The sequence below is a fragment of the Bathycoccus prasinos genome (assembly GCF_002220235.1).
Source record: "Bathycoccus prasinos genomic : Chromosome_2".
Classification (NCBI taxonomy): domain Eukaryota; kingdom Viridiplantae; phylum Chlorophyta; class Mamiellophyceae; order Mamiellales; family Bathycoccaceae; genus Bathycoccus; species Bathycoccus prasinos.
In genome coordinates this window covers 735503-748965 of record NC_024007.1, presented here as the reverse complement: position 1 = coordinate 748965, position 13463 = coordinate 735503, and the positions used below count along the sequence as shown (strand labels likewise).

Here is a 13463-nt window from a genome sequence, read left to right as displayed (position 1 = left end):
TTTTGTGTTTAGTATTTATTACGTTTGAATTCACTTCTTTTCTTCTTTGTCGAAACTCGTCGCAGAGGTATCGGTATCGCAGAAGTTTTCATCGTCTTCGCAGAGCGCGTTGGAGGCGATTTTACCGACGTACCACGCGGAGAGCGCGGATAAGCCGAGCGCCAACAGCGCGGGACCGATTTGTTGGACGGTGGCGCCTCCGCCGGCGGAAATGGTTCGCGCGACGTCGCCGCTCGCGACGTACGCCGCCGTCCCCGGTATCATGCCCAAGAAGGACGCCGGAGCGTACTCCAACACCGAGACGGATGTCAAGCCGTAGAGGTAGTTGGACACGGAAAACGGTAAAAGTGGGCTCAAGCGTAACATGAAAACCACGCCGAATCCGTTCTCTCCAATCGCCTCGTCGATTTTCCTGTACTGCTCGCCGAACTTTTCGCTCGCCAATTTTTTCACCGAGTCTCTGGCCACGTACCTAGAAACAAGAAACGCCGCTACCGCTGCCACCGTCGCGGAACTCACCACAACCAGAGTCCCTTCAAACGCGCCAAACAACGCCCCTGCAGACATCGTCAACGGAAACGCCGGCACCGCGAACATTTCCAAAACGAAATACCCGAACCCGAACAACAACGGCCCGTTCACGGGACCGAGCGAGTCCAAATACGAAGCGTATCCGAATAAAGCCTCCGTGATTGGTTCTCTAAAGTATACCGAAGACGCCAATATCCCCAACAGAACGCATCCAAACGCGACGAGCGTCGTCTTTGAATTCGTCTCGTCTCGCTCGTCGTCTATGGAATCTCGAGAAGCGTCCACGATATCTTTCGCGCCTAAAGTTTTGAGTAACTCCGTCGGCGAAGAAGTGCTACTACTACTATTTCTGTTCCCTTGGTTCTCGGGAGAAGAATCTACCGCCGCCGCCGTCGTCGCTGCTTTCGTCGCGCTTTCTTTATCCTCGTCCCGAGAGTCGAATATCGCCTTGTTTCTTCTTATTCTTCTCCTACTCCTACTCCTACTCCTACTATTACTGCTACTCCTACTCTCGTTACGTCCTATCGCCTCTGTTTTCGTTGTTTCCGTTGTTCTTAGTATTGCTGTCGTCGTCATCGTCCGTCGTCCTCTCCCCTGCCGCCGCGACCCCGGCCAAAACAAAGTCTTAGACTTTGCGAACGATGACGATGGTGATGACGACGAGGCGTGCGTGACGACGACGCCATCGCGCGACGACGACGTGCTCCTGCTCCGCGCGAAACTCTTCCGGCCTCTCTTCTTCAACAAAGCGTCGTTCGAAAAAGAACAACCCTTCCTCGCGCTCGTCTTCAAAGACGAAGAACGCGAAGCGTGAAAAGAAGCGCCGTGCATCGTCGGTATCGATATCGACGACATCGTCGTCGTCATCTGTGCTAAAGAATATACCTTTTACTGGAATGCAGATGAGATTTGGATATCAGCGCGTTTAAGAGAGAGAGAGATCTGCTCTTTTTCGCGCGTGCGCGTGCGTGTGTGTGTATGCTAGAGCGCTGTAGCGGTGTCGCGCTCGGTGGTGTGTGCGAGAATACTACGGGGGGGGAATTCTGATACTACAACCGCGCGAAAGAGCAAACGAAGTGTGACGCGATGCAGACACTTGCTTCTTATCTCTTTCAACTGCTTTTTTAAAAGAGAAAAAAAGCAATCGAGAAGCTTTCGAAAACGATGCATCCAAGCGAGGAGGAAAAAAACGAGACTTTGACGACGCGAAGATACTATCATCATCTCAGAAGAACGTTTTACTCGATCATTTTTTTATCCCGCACGCGGTATTAGTATTATCATTATTGTCGTGAGTAGTATTATTCTTTCGCGATCTCTCTCTCTCTCTTTGACTATTATACGCGCGCTGCTTCACACGAGCTTCGCTCGGCCTCGCGCGGCGTTTATATTCCTGCTCCTGTGGACCTTCTCCGCGGTTTCCATTCCTAAAAACGCAAACACGATGAAACACCCGGTCCATTGGATGTTCGTTAACGTTTGGTTTGGGTTTCTAAATACCGAATAGACGGTGCTAAAAATCTTTCTCGTCGTCGTGACCGTGGTGAGGACTAAAACGTCAAAGCTCGTGATGGTGTGGTAGATGAAATTTTGGCCAACCGCGGAGGCTAAGGAATAACACACGATCGCTTTCAAAACTTTCGGGTATTTCGCGCAAAACGCGAAACCGCTGGTGATTTGACCCGTCAATATGGCAAAGACCAACGCGACGATGGCTCCGGATAAGTTCGTATACAACATGCTCTCGTGCGCGCTCGGTTTCGCCGTTTTTCGGTGACTCGGATTTAAAACTTTCGTGCTCGTTTTAACTTTATCTTGCAACCCGCCGGTAATGGCGTCGAACACCAAGGACAAGAAAATCAAACTCAAACCGTACGTGGAGTTTTCCGTCACACTCGCAGACTTCCCGCTCGACGACGACGCTTTGCCGTAGTTGAACAAAAATACGCCAAACGTAACAAACGCGACCGAGAGATATTGAAACCTCGAAAACTTCCTCCCTCCTAAAACCAACCCACCGAGCATGACGGGAACCATCTTACAACTCTTCCCTAAAACCTGCGTCGGGTAACTGACGTACCTCAACGCCTCGTTCGACGCCGCCATCGCTAACATCTGCGACGACCCGCTGTGAAAAATTTCCTTCAGAGGCAGTTTATACCCACTCCCACCAAAGACAAAAATAGCCAACAACGCGCACAACGCGTTCACCGCTCGCTCGAACACGAGCGCAAAAAACGTCATCGAAAACCTCTCCCCTCCGTTTTCTCCTTGCGCTTCGTACACGTCCTCTTGCATCACCGCGAATAAGCTAAACGACACGAACACGCCCACACAGCAAACGATGAGTTCCAACTCTCTCGACATCATCCCGAAAACGTGAAAACTTTTCCCATCGGGTAAAAAGTTAAATCCAGAGTTTTTCAAAACGCCTTTGTACCGAGGCGACGGGGTCATCTCTCGCACCACCCGAGGAGATAAAGACGATGCCTGTCGTCGAGTCGTTGCCGGCATTTTAGTAGTGGTAGTAGTATTAGATAAAATGTGGTAATCTTGTTGTTGTTGTTGTTGTGCGGGGAGGAAGCGGTGAATGCAGATAACAACAACACACAAAGAGGAACACAAAAAAAGGTCGAGAAGGGGCTCCTCTTTTTTTTTTTTGACGTGACCTTCTACTTTCCTCATTTTTTACCGCACTTTACATCTCGAAACGTGCGTTAACGCTTCTTCTCCAAAAGCGCGTCGTGGTGTGTCTTCTCTCTCTCTCTCATCCTTCTCTTTTATTGCTACCACTGCGCGTGGTGTGAAGATATATAGAGAGAGAGAGACGAACGGGGAAACTTGGAACCGACGAGAGAGAAACAGAAGAAGCGATCTCGAGGAGAGTTTTATTTTTCTAGTAAAGCGCTTTTGCTGCAAAATAACTTCTCTTCAAAACCAAATCATCATCGCGCTTTGGAAAGAAACGAACGATGATGGATTTCACGTCGGTCAGCGATAAGATCTCCACGTTCACCCGAAACGCGAAAATGGAAGCGGAGCGATTGTTTTTACCGTCCGCGTCGAGTTTAGGATTACCGGTGAGCTCCGCCGAGGACGTGATTATGGCCGAGAGCGAGTTTGCGAGGTTGTGTGCGCAGTCGCAAGCCCCGGAGGAGGCGGAAAAATATAAAAAAGAGTTGGACGAGGCGAGGTTTCGATTGGCGTGGGCGTTGTCGCACAGCAGACGGGAGGAACATTTGAGACACGCGGAGAATATTTTGATGGACGAGACGTTAGAGTGGGACGACGTTTTGACGCATAGAGATAGGTATTATTTGAAGGCGGTATTGTATTACAATCGTAACGACTATTTGTCGTGCAGAGACAACGCGTTTACGTGTTTGAGCGTAGATCCGACGTGCGTCCAAGCGCAAAATTTGAGGCAGGCGTGCGAGGAATATTTGGCCAGGGATGGGATTATTGGAATAACGGGCGTTGTGGCCGGTGTGGCGGTGTTAGGAGCGATGTTCGCGTCGAGACGATAAGAGAAGAGAAGAGAGAGAAGAGAAACAAATAAACACGCAGGGCTTTTCAGTCGTAATTAATAAATCTGAATAATAATAAGAGGGCCCGTGATATACCTCGGTACAATTTTGTGATCATAATACTAAACTATTACAACAATTGCGGCGGCTAAATTTACCATCTTTTAATACTACGACTATCTATCTCTAAACTACATCTACTGTTTCAAAATTTACTTCGATAGCTTTCTCTTCGCTAAACTCTTTTTGTAGTCGCGAATGGATTTAGTCATCTTCGTCACTTGTTGATTTTCGCAAAGCCAAATCTCTTTTGCCACTTTCTCGATTAAGCGGAAATCGTGCGATACTAAAACTAATCCGCCGCTGTACTCATTTATCGCATCCGCTAACCCGTCGATGGCGTCTATGTCCAAGTGATTCGTAGGTTCGTCTAATAACAAAATGTTAGGTTTGGACAAACATATCATCGCAAAGACGAGACGCGATTGCTGCCCCGCGGATAAGAGCGCGATAGGTTTCGTTTGCGTCTTGCCGGAAATTCCGTATGTTCCTAAATACGAACGCCAATAATCGTCCAGCTTTTTCATGTCTTGAAATGTCCCGGAAAAAAATTCCAACGGCGTCGAGCGCGGATCGAGAGATTCAAACGAATGTTGCGTGTATCTACCAACGATGACGCCGTTTCGTCTTTCGACGACGCCAGTTGTCGGTTGTAAATCCTGGGCGAGCAATTTCAACAACGTAGACTTACCGGCGCCGTTTGGACCAACCAACGCCACGCGGCTATCCATATCGATGCCAAAATCTACGTTTTTCAAAATGTCTATTTCGGTTCCCGGATACCGGAACGTGACGTCTTTGAACGGCAAAACCGGAGGCGCGATTTTTGCCCCGCAATCCGGGAATTTAAAACGGAACGAGTTCCTCTCCTCGCTCGGTTCGGGAGTCAACCCTGCCGCGATCATCTTATCGAGCACTTTTTGACGCGAATTCGCGAGTTTCATTTTATCCTCAAAAGTACCGGCTTTGGCGATGAACTCTTTAATCGCTTTGACTTCCGCTTGCTCTTTGTCGTATTTGCGCTGGTTGACTAAATCTTCGCTCGCTCGTGTTCGCTGGAACGTTTCGTAATCACCGTTATAATACGTGAGTTTCGTATTTGTGAGTCGAATAATGTGCGTACAGACACCGTCGAGAAAATCTTGCGAGTGACTGACTACGACTAAACACTTGTCGTATTTCGCGAGATAGTTTTCCAACCAAACTACGGCGGATAAATCCAAATGATTCGTAGGCTCATCGAGTAAAAGTAACGCAGGAGCCGCAAAAAGAGCGCGCGCTAACGATACTCGCATTCTCCATCCCCCAGACATGTCTTTCGTCGAGCGTTGCATCATATCTTTATCAAAGCCTAGACCGAATAATAACTCAGCCGCCTTCGTTTCAAACATGGACGGATCGAGCTCTTCTAAACGTTCGTAAATGAGTTGTAAACGCTCGTCGCCGGGACCGTAATTTGCCATCAAATCTTCCTCCTTCTTTCTCAATTTCTCAATCTCTAACTTGACGTGGTCGACGACCGATTCCAGCGCGGTTCGGTCTGAAGGCGCGGCTTCTTCACGAAGGTGATAAATGTCAACGTGCTCCGGAATAGGAATCTCCCTCTTGGCAATAGCAGAAAGTAAATTGGATTTCCCGCATCCGTTTTGACCGATTAAACCGTACCTACGCCCGTGGTTTAGTTCTAAGTTGCACTCAGAAATCAGCTCTTGTCCGTTGACTTGCATAGAAAACCGTTCGATTTTAACATCGAGCGCCGTTTCGCGAGACGCCAATACGCCCGTCACCGTTCGATCAACATCGTCGTCGTCATCTTCCTCGGATATCGTCTCGCTGTTATCTTCATTCCCATCGTTAGCAGTGCCAGGTGATTCATCGTTTCTTTTCTCGCGTTCGAGTCGTTTGCGTCTGGATCCACCGACTTTTGCACTCCCTACGCCTCGTCGTTCGTCTTCCGAACTCGCCACTTTGCCTTGGAAGACGCGCCACGTGTCCGAGCACACCTCACCGACGAACGCGGCATTGTGCGAAATGGTTAGAACACCACCTCTGAACTTTTTCAGCGCGAAAATTAAAGCTTTCAACGTTTCGTTATCGAGGTAGTTGGTAGGTTCGTCCAAACAAATGACGTGCGGTTTATTCCACATTGCCGCCGCCAGAACTAAGCGCGATTTTTGGCCTCCGGACATTCTTCGAATGTTCCCATCCCCGAGTTCGGTTGATATGCCGAAATCCGCCAAGTGTTTATACACCTCCGTCGACGTCAGCGGTCGCACATCTAAACCAGATTGCATCGCTTTGTACGTCTCGTCGAAATTGAGACACATTTTCTTACAGTAACTGTCGCGGTGTAAAAACTTTGCGGGCTCCCACTTGGTCACGCCCGGTCGGTCGCCGTTTTTTCTCACTTCGTAACACAACTCGCCGCCTTTGACTGCTCTTCCTAGAATTTCGTTCACGTTCCCGCGCTGTAATCGCGCGGATTCTTCTTCCTCAGTTAGTTTCATAGTTTTCATCGCCGCGAGCTCTTTGTCTCTTCCTAGGAAGAAACGCGTTTGAATGTACTCTTTCGGCGTCAAATGCAGATTGGATTCTAAATGGTGCATGCTGTGCTGCGAGACGTACGCTATCCTCAAATTATGGTGTTTCCAAATAGTTCCCGATTGCGGTTCAATCTCGCCAACGATATTCTTCATCAACGTGGTTTTACCAGCGCCGTTCGCACCTACAATAGCAACTCGGGAACCCAAGTACGCGCGCACGCACACTTGTTCTAAGATGTTCTTCTCGCCGCCGTCGTATTTGAAAGTGACGTCATCGAGTCTCATAACGACTTGGCCGCGATTTTTAATACCGTCTAAAACGCCTGGATCTGGGAAAACGAGCAAAGGCTTTTCGCTCGAGCCTCGAATGCCTCCGTTTATTTCATTTTTACCGACACCGTTGCTTCCGCCTATAGTCATCGCGCCTTTGTTCATCGCGGAAACGAGTCCAGCCGTATTCTCCAATCCTAAAGCTTCGCGACGTGCGAGTTCTTTCGATTTATCCAGCGACGACGCATCTCCTCTCATACCATCGTTCGACCCATCGTCCACGTCTAACCCATTCTCCTCCGCGTGTTTCGAAATAGCATCCAAAGTTTCTTTCTTCATCCTCGGCAAGACTAAATTCGGCTTCTTGGCGCGAAAGCCCGGGAACCCGCCGTCGAACACCGTGAGCTTTTGGTTTTCAAAATGCACGATGTCCGTGCACACTTTGGCTAAAAAGTCGTAATCGTGCGAAACAACCAAGACGGTAGAATTCGATGCAATCAAAAAGTTAGCCAACCATTCGACCGCGTCCACGTCTAAATGGTTCGTAGGCTCGTCAAGTAATAACAAATCCGCCTGTTGCGTCATGGCCGCCGCGATTGCTAATCTCATCCTCCATCCACCGGACAATTCGTTCACTCTCTTTCCCATCATCTTATTGTCAAACCCAACCTCTTTCAAGCACGCCTCGGAAGACGACGCGGTTTCGTCGCCACGACCACCGCTCTCTTCTTCCTTCTCCCTCGCAAACTCACTCACCGTCGCGTTCGATAAACTCAAAATCTCGTGTCTCACGAACACCACGTTCACGTCCTCCGGAAAACCCAAAATATCTTTCGCCGCGATTCGATTCATCAGCGTCGTCTTCCCGGCGCCATTCTGACCAACAATGCCGTATCTCTTCATCTTCTCAAGTCGTAACGCGGTCGGTTTCAACAGAATCTTCGCCCCGAACCCGAGTATTATATTTTGCAAATCCACCAAAAATGTTTTCTGCTTCTTCGTTTCCGTTTCACCGTTTTCCTCTCCTTCGTTTCGCCTCGCATCTTCCTCCGCACGACCACGCATCTTCGCCCGCACCAACGCGTTCGCGCACATATCCCTCACCTCCTCTTCCGTCACGAACGCCTCCAACATGTCTCCAACATTCTCCGAAATCGATTCCACGTCCGGAGTTTCGTTTTCTTCTTCTTCTTCGAAGATGAGGTCCAAGAGTAAATCTTTCACGTATTCTAAAACTTCCTCGTCGACGGATTTCGAGCGCAGAAATTCGTGGACGAATTGTTCCACGTCTTCTCTTCTTTGTTCTCTCGTCGTCGTCGTCGACGACATGGGGGCGACTGTTGTTCGATGAGCGTTTGGTTTTTGTGACGAAAGAAAATGAAAGAAGAGAAAAAAGTGCCGCCAAATATCTTCTTTTTTTTTCTTCTTTCTTTTTTCTTTTTCTCTCGCATTTATTCAAAATTTGAGCACTTTTTAACAACCCACACAAAAAACAAGCGCTTTTAGATACACACTTACACACACAGCTTGCGCACGATTTTACGCATCACCGCGCGGAAGAAGAACAGAGATGATACCCAAAAGCGCGACTACTCTCAGACGAGGAGATTCTGTGGTGGTGTTTTCTTCTTCTTCTTCTTCTTCTTCTTCTTCTTCTTCTTCTTCCTTTTCGTTGTTCGGGAAAAGAAGAAGATTCAACCTCCATCATCCGTGTCCTCGTCGTCGTCATCAAAATCACCAAACGCATCATCATCATCATCATCATCATCATCATCCGAAAAAGTATTCTTCCCGTGGAGTCCCGTCGTTCGCGGCGGTGAAAGACGACGCGAATGCTCGTGATGAAGATTTCTTGCACAAGTTAGGGGTGAAGTTACGAAAGGAGACGGGGAGAGAAGCCAAAATGCCTCCCGGGAGAGTCGGTTTGTTTGGCGTTCGAGAAACGCTCGAATATCTGATGGACTCGAACGCTTTCGTGGAAACGAGAGTGAAGAAATACGGACCAATTTTCAAGACGGCTTTTTTCTTCAAACCGACGATCGCGTTCGGGTCGAAAGAAGCCGTGGATGAGTTTAAATCGTTCGAGGCGAGTTTACCGGCGGATGAGGCGTTGCCGGAGACGTTCAGGGAGCTACACACGGAGTACGGCGCGTTGAAACAAAGCGGCGCGAAGCACAAAGCGACTCGGAAGAACTTTTCGAGAGTGTTGGGAAGAGAGGCTTTGGAAGCGTACGTGCCGGAAATCGCGATGCGAACGGAGGAATTCGTAAATAAGTTGAAGCAAAGGAAAGTGCCCTTGTTTCTTGGGAAAGATATCAAGCGGTTCGCGTTGAAGACGTTGTTTTATCTGTTTTTGGGTAAAGTGCCCGAGGATAGTATTATAGAGGAAATGTATTTGTACAACGCCGGATTGTTGTCGTTGGGAAAGTTTGACCCGACGTTTAAGAAAGGGGAAAGCGCGTTGGAGAAACTGACGCAATACGTGCTCGAATACTATCTGGAAATTAAAAAAGACGAGGCAAAGTTGAACGCACCTGAACATTTCTTTCTAAAACAGTACTCCGAGGCGACGGATGAGTTTGGCGATACATTTTCGGACGAACGTGTCGCCGTGACGGTCGTTTTGATGGTTTGGGGTTCGTACATCGAGGCAGCTGCGTTAATGGGACACTCGATACGTATTCTAGGCGATAAAGAAAACGCGGATGTTTTGAAAAAAGCGAAAGAAGAAGCGCGGGCGTTGCGAGAAGAAGAAGAACAGACGCTCTCCACGTTGGCGCAAAAAGGGAAATATTTGTTAGCGGTGTCCAAGGAAACGTTGAGATTTCACCCACAAACCGCGGGTGGGTTGAGAGTAAACCCAACGGATAGGACGTTTTGCGGGTACGACATTCCTGCCGGTTACGTGTTAACCGCGGACCCGCGCATCGCGTTCCTCGACGAATCCGCCTTCTCCGATCCGAAAGCGTTCAATCCTTCGCGGTTCCTCGAAGCTTCCAAGAGCGAAGACCGTTTCTTCCCAGGCGGAATGGGTCAACATCAGTGTCCGGGGATTAACTTAGCGACGACCATGAACGTGATTTTCTTGACCAAATTCTTGACGACATTTTCATCTTGGACGCCGTCAGAAGGCATGCCCGAGGAGGTTCCATTGGTGCAAGTGCCGATTGTTATCATAGCGGATGAGTATAGCGTAGACTTGATGCAATAAAAAAATTAGTTACTATTGTTTGTATCTCTTTGAGGTGTTTTTCTCTATCTTATTGTACAACGCGCAATGACGACTTCTATGCGTATGACTTCTATGTGTGCTTTATGTAACTACTTATTCACGGAGGAGATTTTAAGTCCTCTGTACTCCATCGCCAAGCATTCAAACGGCGAATTCTCAATTTCTACGAGCATGAACAAACTCTCCGGTGTTATTTCTGTTATTTCTAGCTCCTCCTCAGTTTCAGTTTCAGTTTCAGCTTCTTCGTTCTCTGTTCCGTCCAAATCGTAATACGTGCAATCTCTATCGCCATTCACGTCGTAAGGCGGCACGAACACGTCCAATATCGCCACGTCCGTAATCGCGACTATCCTGTGTATGTTCTCTTCCGGTGAACATACCTGAATCCCACCGCCCGATGCAACTATCACATCATCCGACACCAAATGACACCCTCTCGGTTTACACGCTGTCGTATCTTCGTACTTACCATCCGCCCATTTATACTTTTGCACCCTCGCCGAGCCGTATAAACATTTCGACAACACCGTCATTTCCGGGTGATTGTGCAAAGGGATTTCCATGCCTTTGGGAATGATAAACGTGCATATCTGAAAGTCTTCGCCGCCGTAAATCCTCTGACTGTACACTGCGGGCGGCTTCCCTCCCTCTTTGCTCCCTCCTAGTAGAAAGTTAAAAGCCTGAGCGGAAACGGACGAGGATTTCTTCATCTTCATCTTCTTCTTCTTCGCCCTCTTAAACATGCTCGCGAAGAGCGATTTCAGCGGGTCCCGCGCAAACTCTTCTTCCTCTTCCGTATCGTCACCGCTCGTCGTATCCTCTTCCTCCTCCGTCTCGACGAAATCTTCTCTCCACCTCAGCAGCCCAACTTCTCTGGCCGTCACGCGTTCCAAGTGCGGTTTTAACCGTTCGTAAATCTCCCTCGTTCGTTCGCGCTGCGTTTGTCTTCTCGCCGCGAAAGAAGTCGTCGTCGAGGCTGTCGTCACGTTAGCAGACGTGGACGAAGAACACACTCTCTCGCACGCTCTGAAAAGCCGCTCGATCGCGTTCGCGTCCATCTCGTCTCCGTCTGAGCAATACCTGTTGTTCTGATCTTCGTCTTCTTTTTCTTCACCGCATCCGTTCGGACAATCCTCGAATAAGAGTTGTTCAAAACTCTTCTTCTTCTTCTTCTTCTTCTTCTTCTTTCTCTCGTCTTCGGTTTTCCCGTTCGTTTCGAGCATGATTTTCTTTCACAGCGCGCAGTCACCGACGTCTCTCGATTCTCGCCCTCCAATTAATCGCCGGCCGCGTGTTGTTTGTCGGCCGCCACGTCAGGAAAAAGAGCAGCGTTTCGCCGAACCACCGCGGGTGCCCGGACGACGGGCGAAAGAAGAGAAAGCACTAACGGTTTTTGGAGGGAACGTTTGTTGTTTTGACGTAAAAGACGTCTGTCTTTTCTCTTCTTTTTCTCTCTCGAGGAATCAAAAAACGGCAATTTTTCTTCTTTGACGAAAAACAAATCATCTCGCCATTGTAGTAAAAAGAGACTTTGAGAGAAAGAAGAAGAAGAAGAGGAGAAGTTGGTGTCGCGAGACAAACGTCATGACTTCTGGAGTGACGACGAGAAAGCAGAAAAGGCGGATCGGGGAGAGAGATGTGTGGAGTTTGATCGTGAAGAACGACGATATTTGTTTCCAACACATTCTTCCGAGATTGAATGCGAATGATGTGAAATTCTTGTACGAGGTGAATAGTGAGACGAGAAAGTTGGTGAAGAGATCAACTCGCGCGGATGACTTGAAAAAGGGGTTTAAAGTGAAAGAGATGTCGTCGATATCGACGTTGGAGTTTGTGTGGGAGAATAAATCGTTGTGGCCGAGATGGTTGAGCGAAAAAGATTTCTGCGTAAAAGTTGCTGAAACGAATAAACTCGAGTTGCTCAAGTGGGCGCGAGAGGAGAAAAAGTGTGAGTGGAATAAAAGTACGATTGAAGTGGCCGCATTCATAGGTAACCTGGAAACGGTGAAGTATTGCGTTGCAAATGAGTGTCCTATGAATGAGAGTGCGTGTGAAAATGCTGCCGAAAACGGTCATCTCGAGGTACTCAAATACTTACGCGAAGAAGCCAAAGCGCCTTGGATTTGGACAACTGCCTATTCTGCGGCTCGAAATGGTCACCTCCACATACTCGAATACCTTGTTGAGCGTAAATATAATAAATATTACAATTTGGCGTGTGAGCGTGCGGCCGAGTACGGCCACTTAGACTGTTTGAAGTACTTGCGCGAAACCGCCAAAGCGCCGTGGGACTCTCGGGCTGTTCGATTCGCTCACGAGAACAACCAAACCGAGTGTTTACAATACCTCCTCGACAACGACTGTCCATTACCATATGGTTGGCGATACGAAGATGGAGCGTTATATACGAATTAGAATCGTCGTCATCATCGTCATCGTCATCATCATCATAATCACTCTCGTGATTACACAAATACAATTAAAGCACTTGTAATACAGAGAGACACCGCGTGTTTATTTTTGCATTTTCTCCTTAAAAGCTCGAACCGTCTTCACAGTTTCACAGTATTAAAACACATATAAAAACGTGCTTTTGCTCCTCGTCTCACTGAGAATGTCGTCGCGAGCGAGAGAAAAGCGAGAGAAGTACGGCAGGAAGAGCGCTAGTGGCAACAACAACAACAACAACAACGCATCTTATTCTCGCGGCGGCGGTGGCGGATATACGAACAAAAGAAATGCAAAGCCGGCGGCGGCGGATGGCGGCATATTCAAGAATAAGTTGGTCTGTTTCGGATGCCGACGAACCGGGCACTCGTTGCGAGACTGTCGCTACCACAACGGCGGCGATGCGAACAGCAGCCGAGGGCAGAAGATTTGTTACAACTGCGGCAGCAGCGAGCACGCGTTGCGAGATTGCACGGAGCCGAATTCGAACTTTGCGTTTGCCAAGTGTTTCGTCTGCGATAAAGTCGGACACTTGTCGCGGAATTGTCCGGAGAATAAGAGCGGGTTGTACGTCAACGGTGGACAGTGTCGAATTTGTAAAGGCGTGGACCATTTAGCGAGAGATTGTCCGAAACAAGGCGCGTGTTTGCGATGCGGCGAGGAAGGACATCTCTCGAAAGAGTGTCCGAATAAAAAGAGTAAAGGCGACAAACGGAAGAAGAAATCGAAAGAAAACGACGACAATACTAATGAAGTTAAAAAGAGGAAAGGTGGAGACGATTTAGACGACGAAGAGCAGTTCTTACTCGGCGACGAGGACGATTTAGATGACGGCAATGGGGACGAAGAAGA

General features: G+C 48.5%; 9 protein-coding genes across 9 annotated transcripts; 4 read left to right on the top strand and 5 right to left on the bottom strand.

The window, feature by feature from the left end:
- Nucleotides 1–30: 30 nt before the first annotated feature.
- On the bottom strand, nt 31–1386 carry Bathy02g04030 (predicted protein; the record flags this gene model as incomplete). Its single annotated transcript, XM_007514526.1, has 1 exon — nt 31–1386. One exon carries the CDS (start codon nt 1384–1386, stop codon nt 31–33), a length of 1356 nt encoding a protein of 451 aa, XP_007514588.1.
- A 126-nt stretch (nt 1387–1512) lies between these two features.
- On the bottom strand, nt 1513–1755 carry Bathy02g04020 (unknown protein; the record flags this gene model as incomplete). Its single annotated transcript, XM_007514869.1, has 1 exon — nt 1513–1755. The coding sequence occupies one exon, from the start codon at nt 1753–1755 to the stop codon at nt 1513–1515; it is 243 nt and encodes an 80-aa protein (XP_007514931.1).
- Nucleotides 1756–1884: 129 nt separating this feature from the next.
- Bathy02g04010 (solute carrier family 35 member B1) lies at nt 1885–3045 on the bottom strand (the record flags this gene model as incomplete). Its single annotated transcript, XM_007514750.1, has 1 exon — nt 1885–3045. One exon carries the CDS (start codon nt 3043–3045, stop codon nt 1885–1887), a length of 1161 nt encoding a protein of 386 aa, XP_007514812.1.
- A 461-nt stretch (nt 3046–3506) lies between these two features.
- Nucleotides 3507–4058, top strand: Bathy02g04000 (predicted protein; the record flags this gene model as incomplete). The annotated part of the gene is made up of 1 exon (XM_007514546.1): nt 3507–4058. One exon carries the CDS (start codon nt 3507–3509, stop codon nt 4056–4058), a length of 552 nt encoding a protein of 183 aa, XP_007514608.1.
- Nucleotides 4059–4270: 212 nt separating this feature from the next.
- Bathy02g03990 (ATP-binding cassette sub-family F member 2) lies at nt 4271–8260 on the bottom strand (the record flags this gene model as incomplete). Its single annotated transcript, XM_007514640.1, has 1 exon — nt 4271–8260. The coding sequence occupies one exon, from the start codon at nt 8258–8260 to the stop codon at nt 4271–4273; it is 3990 nt and encodes a 1329-aa protein (XP_007514702.1).
- A 574-nt stretch (nt 8261–8834) lies between these two features.
- Bathy02g03980 (predicted protein) lies at nt 8835–10142 on the top strand (the record flags this gene model as incomplete). The annotated part of the gene is made up of 1 exon (XM_007514776.1): nt 8835–10142. One exon carries the CDS (start codon nt 8835–8837, stop codon nt 10140–10142), a length of 1308 nt encoding a protein of 435 aa, XP_007514838.1.
- A 110-nt stretch (nt 10143–10252) lies between these two features.
- Nucleotides 10253–11386, bottom strand: Bathy02g03970 (the record flags this gene model as incomplete). The annotated part of the gene is made up of 1 exon (XM_007514500.1): nt 10253–11386. One exon carries the CDS (start codon nt 11384–11386, stop codon nt 10253–10255), a length of 1134 nt encoding a protein of 377 aa, XP_007514562.1.
- A 361-nt stretch (nt 11387–11747) lies between these two features.
- Bathy02g03960 lies at nt 11748–12578 on the top strand (the record flags this gene model as incomplete). The annotated part of the gene is made up of 1 exon (XM_007514850.1): nt 11748–12578. One exon carries the CDS (start codon nt 11748–11750, stop codon nt 12576–12578), a length of 831 nt encoding a protein of 276 aa, XP_007514912.1.
- Nucleotides 12579–12777: 199 nt separating this feature from the next.
- On the top strand, nt 12778–13438 carry Bathy02g03950 (predicted protein; the record flags this gene model as incomplete). The annotated part of the gene is made up of 2 exons (XM_007514586.1): nt 12778–13365; nt 13406–13438. The coding sequence occupies 2 exons, from the start codon at nt 12778–12780 to the stop codon at nt 13436–13438; spliced, it is 621 nt and encodes a 206-aa protein (XP_007514648.1).
- Nucleotides 13439–13463: the final 25 nt, after the last annotated feature.